This window comes from Hydractinia symbiolongicarpus, chromosome 2, assembly GCF_029227915.1.
Source record: "Hydractinia symbiolongicarpus strain clone_291-10 chromosome 2, HSymV2.1, whole genome shotgun sequence".
Taxonomy (NCBI): Eukaryota; Metazoa; Cnidaria; class Hydrozoa; order Anthoathecata; family Hydractiniidae; genus Hydractinia; species Hydractinia symbiolongicarpus.
The window spans coordinates 14,834,864-14,841,689 of NC_079876.1; the positions used below are offsets into that span (position 1 = coordinate 14,834,864).

Sequence of the window (6,826 nt, forward strand, 5' to 3'; positions counted from 1 at the left end):
TCTTTGCTTCCTCAAAGGTTGTTTAAGTTCATGTATATTTGATGTAAAAACACATTTGTAACTTATCCAAAAAGACCTTAATATAATCATCAAGTGTGTATCCTTAAACCTGATTCTGTAGTGACTGTTAGTTAAAGCTTGTTAATGTCAGACACTACCTTATGTTTGGATTTAAACTCATGTACCTGTGTTTGTTTTAAACATATAGGTCAATTCTAGGTTATGAATATTAACATCAGTGTATAGCGGCTATGATAACAGTGTTGTTAAATATGTTAATTAAAACTTATGAAACATGCCATGTAATTAACGTGTGGTCACGGAATGTGCATTGGGTGTTTATAGTCACTGGCGAAAATTGAGAAGTGATTGCAAAATATTTGTCCTGTTCGATAAGAAAAATATGGTTCTTTTATACTAATTTTCATCAAATACAAAAAGAACTTGAGATGATTAATATGATAAAAGGGCTAATTTAGGGTTATCTTGCTTACCTTTTCAGAATGTCCTTACAGTTAGAATTTTTGTGCATGGATATATATCGTAAACATTTCATCCTAATTTTTTTTTCTCCTGTTATCATATTGTGAAGCTATACCAACTACCAAAAGCTGTTGTATCAACAACAATCTCTAATGTTGGTGATGTCATTGTAATCTTTGTTTTTAAATAGTTTATGAATTAACTTAGTTTTTATATGGAATTGTAGCATATCTTAACATGGAATTATAGTCTAAAAGAAAAATAAATAAAATGGAAGAAGAAGGAGGTTACGATTATGAGGTGTCTTCTGAAATAACAAACGAATTAAAGTGCATGATATGTTTGAGATTGATGAAGAATCCATTACAATTGGCATGTGGACATGGAATGTGCAAGTCTTGTTTTGATAAACTTGTTGTAGATGCAGAAAAAAGGTATTTTTCATGGAATTTGTACTTTTAAGTTTAAAAAATGAAAATTTACAGAACAGAGGAAATGCTCTTCTTCATGAATTTTTATATTTGTTAAATCACTTCACAGTTGCAATTTGTTCCTGTGTCAAGAAGTTTTTATTTTATTTTATTTAATTTTGATCAGGTAATTTTTCATTCCTGATTCAAAAACATTTGTTATGGTAACAGGTTGTCCACTGAGTGGATCAAAAAAATTAATTTAGTTCATATTATTTATCTAGCATAAATAATACGCTGTATATTGTGTGTTTGTGGTTGGCTGCCTACCTGCCTGGCCGTCTGCAGTAATACTGCTGCACATGAAAACTAGTAGCAATTATTAAACATCATTTTAGAAGTGGGTAGGTACAGCTAACTGAGATTTGAAATCGAAATACTTTTAAACTTCAATATTTCCTTAATGCTAATCTAAAATACATCTGCACAAAGGAAATAGGGGCAATAAATTTCTTTTTTAATGTAAAACTAAATAATGCCGTAAAAAACCTTCAAACCTAAATAATCATGCATTGTCTTGATCAGTGTTGAAATCTTCATGTAATATGGGCTATGGACTGGCACTTATTTAAACTGATCTTTTTACATAACTTTGCACACTTAATTTAACAAAATGTGATACATTTATATTCTTCTTCTTTTCTTCCATTGCTTGTCTGCCTAAAGTTTGTCATAGTCCATACATCTAATCATGTTAATTCTCAAATTATAAATTAAACAGTAACTGCACTCGTCATGTGTTTGTTGATATGAATCAGTTTTTACTAGTGATACACACCAGGCTTATATAAAAAGTTAATAAATGCTGCAAGTTTATATACAGCTGGTTTACCACATGCTGCAACCAGCTTTATTTATTTAAAAGCTGGGACTGGAATAATAAACCAGTGTTCCTTCTGGTCTCTAATTAACTTATAATTTTGTGCACTATAGAAGCTCCTATTTTTTACCATGACTGCAACAAGGAAAAAAAAGTGCATTATAAGGAAGGCTTATTGGCAATACAATTTGTGGTTTAAAATACTTTTTTTATTCATTCTTTTTATCCTTTTTTTTCTGAATTAGGTATGTTGACATACAATGTCCAATCTGTAGGACCACATTAGAGAAAGATGAGGTAGGCAATAATTCGTACAAACTATGACAAATTTAAGCGATGAACTGTCCTAGTTGCCTATAAATAAAATGACATCACTTTCTCATACTTTGTATTGATGAAAAATTAAAAAATTAGAGGTTTGAAAATTCAGTCTTGAACGCAGTGGATTATCGGAGTTATTAATTAAAAAATTTCCCATCCCACTTGGAAAAATAACTTGGCTTGTAGGCAGATTGAAATCAATAAAAAAATATAAAAAATGTGTAATAGTAGACCAACTCGGGTGAGTTAGGCCCACAGCAAAATGTTGTATTTTCGCACTACATGTAGTGCGAAATTGCAAACTCCATTTCCCCGACCTTTTATAAATCAAGTGTTTCACAATATAGGCACAATAACCTGGCATTTACCAGTTTTGCAATTTTTATAACATTGAAAGTTTACCATAATAACACACAATTACATGTATTATAACATGTACATAGGTTGCCTGAGAATTTTCTGTTTCCTATGTATAGCAGGTATATTCCAAAAATTGTTTTTGTAATGGCCTTATTACACGTATTCTTTTTCCAACATTGTTTATTTTGTAACATGGATTCGATGTTTTAAAATCTGTATTACTAATTATTGGATGAATGTTTTGGCATATGGAAAAAGTGAGGCCTGGAATCCTAGGAAATTTTAGGTTGGGACCTTGTTGCGGAGACGCAGGTTAAATTTTTTAAATTCGAATATTACCAAGAGCAGAATAGTATCTTCGCATATGGTAAAGGTGACACCTGGTGTTCCATTTTGCATTGTGACATTTAAAAATATATAAAAAGATGCACAAAGCTATTCTAATGTATTTCACCATGTTCATATGACGACCGAAACGCAGGATTATTTTTAGTACTACCTATAGAATATCATTAGGAGTACACAATTCGAATATCCTGAAGTCGAATGAAAGCTAAGCTAGCTAGACTAGGTCTTTCTTAAAATTTTTGCTCAGGATCATGCTCATTAGGAAACAGTAAGGCAGCATTGTTGTCTAAAGAAAAGTACGGAAGAGTATGACTAAAAAAATGACAATTAAATTTTACAGAATAAAAACATCAAGGTATATAGAGAGTAGGTTAAGGAACAAGGGGATAGCTTGTTCAGAAGTAACCCAAAAATTTCACAATACAAAGTCTGTCACTTGCCAGTCTAGTTAGCTAAGCTTTCTTTGAAAACATCAAAGTTCAGCTATTGCGATTTCCCTGTGGCAAGAAAAATAATGCTAGCTTTCTTTGCTACTCACTTGTCTTCTTTCTTAGTCCTGTTTTTCATAATAGTCCTGGTTTTCATAATATATTGAATTAAAAAGTTTGAGTTGCGTCCGGGTCCCACACTCCAGTCCCTGAATTCTGGATCTCACCTTTTCTGTATGCGAAATATTTTCAATCAACTTTTTATATATATATATTTTTTTGTGCAGGTATTTTGTGATAAAATGATAAACAGAGTAATCTTGTCAGTAAAAGTTAAATGTCAACATGCTAGCAAAGGTTGTGAATGGAATGGAACTGTCGACGAAGTGCAGGTACTAACCTACCTATAAACTGGCAAGTTTTCATCAAAAGAAATAATTATATGCGATTAGTAAAGTTAATTATGTAATTACTATGTTTTTCACCTTTTTTTATTGCCGCAAATTTTTTCGCAAATTTTGGTGCGTTTGGTTATGTTTGAACAATGAAATATTTGTAAAAAATTACAATAAGCAACATTTTGCAGGCACAGCAGTAGTTTAAATAGACAACCTGCTACTACTCCAGTTCTTGTGCTGAAGAATTTCCCTTGTAGACATTATCTTGTTGAGGTTTTAGTACTTTTATAATTTTATTGTATCAAAATATGTAGAATAAAAATGACAACATCTGTGGAACTATTCGAAACACATTTGTACTTTACATCATTTACGATTATAAACGACGAAATCCTCCTGACCCTTTATTACAATGGTTACTCTTTAGAATCATTTAGGAAAAAATTGTGAATATGAGTTGCTAACATGCCCTTATGAAGGCTGCAACATGGCTTTACAGCGTCGTTTGTTAGATGAGCATGAACGGCAGTGTCTTTACAGATTACACAACTGCGGACATTGTGAAAAGCCTATCGTTTTTAAAGATTTAGAGGTATTGTTTTTTTTTTTGGATTTTTATACATTTCTTTCTCTTTAAAACTTAGTTAATAATACATTTAGATTTAGAATTATTCAATAGGTATATTTTATTTATTACAAGAAACCCTATTTTTATTGTAAGGCCTAGGGTTGAGGGCTTTTTAGCTTTAAAATTGCTTAAGTGGTTGTTTCAGACTTTTTACTTGTGTGTGTTTAATAATTTCATTTTTGTTTTGTTTAGGAACATCTTAAATTATGTGACTTTTTAATCTTACCATGTCCCAATGGTTGTTCTGGGTACACAGCTCCTCGTGTACAGGTATGAAGCTAACAGGATGAAAAGTATTGCACTTTACTTGCCATTTTATTTTTAAAGTTAGAGTTTAGGTATTATATTCCAACCCTGTTCTAACTAGGCTTTTTAAGCACCCTGGTAATCTGCAATTGGTTTTAGCGATGAATATGTATCTGCTATCTAACAAAAAAATCTTAACGCCATAAATTTAAGGATAAAAGTCAAGCATTGGACTATCAAGTCTGACCGGTGCATTACATTTGTTACTTATAGGATTAATCTGAATATAATATATGTCATATTTGTAATCTGAGAATGTGAAATGTGAACATTGTTCAAGCTTGAACTTACTACCATATGTCAAGAATGTAATCCTAGAATCATGAATTTATTTAATATTGGAACTCTTTTGAATTAAATTTTATATAAAAAATTTTTAATTAATGAATTTATCCTATGTTGTAAAAAAAGTTTGAATTATTATTTTTAATTCAAAACCTACTGTGGGGGTAAGGGGGCACATTCTTTCATCTTATCCTTTAATGGGAAAATTTATTGTTACATTACTTGCGGGAAAGTCTTCACATTACTTTTTACTGTTACTTTATAGATGAGGGACCACATTAATACGACTTGTAAATATCAAATTGTTCCCTGTACATTTGCATTTGCTGGCTGTAAATCACAAGTAAGGAATTTATTGCACACTCACACGTCCATATAATAATAAAAGACGAAATTGGTTCCCATGTTATAATACCAAACTTTCTATCTGTGAGTTCAGGATAGCAGCTGTGGGTTAACAAGTAGTATAAAAATGGCAAAATTGCATGAGGGATCATGTTTTCTGACTTCGTTTTATTTTGGTGTGAATACTGGCCAATGAGCAACTTCTTACATTCCTTTAGATTCATCGTGAATTCTTGGAAAGGCACAAACAACTTTCAACAAAGTACCACTTAGAAATTGTAATGTCTGAAAACAAAAGACTCCAAGTGGTAAAAGCGAACGTTGATAAACATATTCAAGCAGAAATAACATGGTATTCTGAAAAAATTATTTGTGTGATAAAAAAGGTTGTTGAACCTGACAAATTAAAAAAAATAATGTCAAGAATTGATAAAAATGTTCATGAATGTCGAGTGAACTTTGCTGACATTGTGAGCCAATTTGATCAAGATTTTTGTTTATTAAAAGGTGAATTAAAGAGCTTGCATGACTTTCTTGAACACGAGAAAACGAAAATTAGAGATCTTGTTACAGGTTTTTTGTACGATATACCCCCTTGTTTGGTTACCGAACACATTGAAACTATGAAAGAGGAAATATTTCCACCACTGTCTTCATGGCAAACAATTAACGAAGTGACATCAGAGAATCTTAATTTGTACAAAGAAGATTTGCGAATGCAGTTAGAAGAAAATTTAAAGAAATTACCTACTGTTTGTCCTCATGAAAGATTTCATGCAATGCTTGAATTAATGGACTTACAAAAGCTTTATGTTTTTAAAACATTTGCCGTTTGTAAGTGTGATTTGGAAATTGAATATGAGGAAGGCCTTTTTACATGTATTTTGGACACAACTAACTTTGGAATTCAAAAGGTAGCTAAAAAACATGTGGATTGTATTCACTATAAAAGGTTAGGTATGTTTAGACAAAACATTAATGAAATCATCGAAGCAAGATATGAAGAAGATGTTGATTTGTTTCACTTTGATGAAAATGTGGATGAACTGAAGGCCCAACGTTTTATCGAACATGATGTATTTCTTTTAAAGTTATTCCATTAGTAAAATCTAATCTGATTATTGTTCTATAGAAAATTAGTGTTGTGTGTATCATTTGGTTTTAGTTCTGACCTCCAATAGGTGAAATGTTTTGTATGTCTTAGAAAGAAGACAGCACTACTGAAAGTTAAAGGTATATTCTATCTTTGGTTGTTGAAGATGCAACTTTTATTCTATGCAGAAATTTTACCTAGTGGAGTGAAAACTTCTTTTTTAAATTAGAAGGGTTTTGAACAATTTTAAAAATATCTAGATAATATTTGTAAAGTTATTTATCTATCTAAATAAATATGCATAACTTAGATTGATATCTTACTATTCCTAAGAACATTCCTATATATCAATTAGAACGGTATATATTTAATTAATCCTAACAAATAGTATCAAATAGTGGTATTTTACAAAAAAAAGACTGATCGAACTCTACTTTTATTACTCTTTAATGGCACATCATATTAATAAGTTAAAGTTATGCTTTTATACAGAGGTTATTTACACAAGAAGCTGATAGCTGGAATAATAAGTAATTTTTTT

At 30.8% G+C, this 6,826-nt stretch overlaps 1 protein-coding gene across 2 annotated transcripts; it reads left to right on the top strand.

Moving 5' to 3' along the window:
• Positions 1-125: 125 nt before the first annotated feature.
• Positions 126-6,538, top strand: LOC130629607 (TNF receptor-associated factor 3-like). 2 transcript variants are annotated; one of them, XM_057442866.1, is made up of 7 exons: positions 126-917; positions 2,019-2,070; positions 3,518-3,622; positions 4,056-4,220; positions 4,449-4,526; positions 5,113-5,190; positions 5,411-6,538. In XM_057442866.1, exons 1-7 carry the CDS (start codon positions 754-756, stop codon positions 6,293-6,295), a joined length of 1,527 nt encoding a protein of 508 aa, XP_057298849.1. In that variant the 5' UTR covers positions 126-753; the 3' UTR covers positions 6,296-6,538. The 2 variants fall into 2 exon arrangements, with proteins under 2 accessions (XP_057298849.1, XP_057298850.1); XM_057442867.1 differs by lacking the exon at positions 2,019-2,070 and having other exon boundaries at positions 814-917.
• Positions 6,539-6,826: the final 288 nt, after the last annotated feature.

Bases quoted from the DNA above. Each gene is read 5' to 3' on its own strand.
- LOC130629607 (XM_057442866.1), top strand. From the start codon at position 754: ATGGAAGAAGAAGGAGGTTACGATTATGAGGTGTCTTCTGAAATAACA. The intron at 2,071-3,517 runs GTAGGCAATAAT...TTTTTTGTGCAG, and splicing joins CCACATTAGAGAAAGATGAG to GTATTTTGTGATAAAATGAT. The intron at 4,221-4,448 runs GTATTGTTTTTT...TGTTTTGTTTAG, and splicing joins TCGTTTTTAAAGATTTAGAG to GAACATCTTAAATTATGTGA.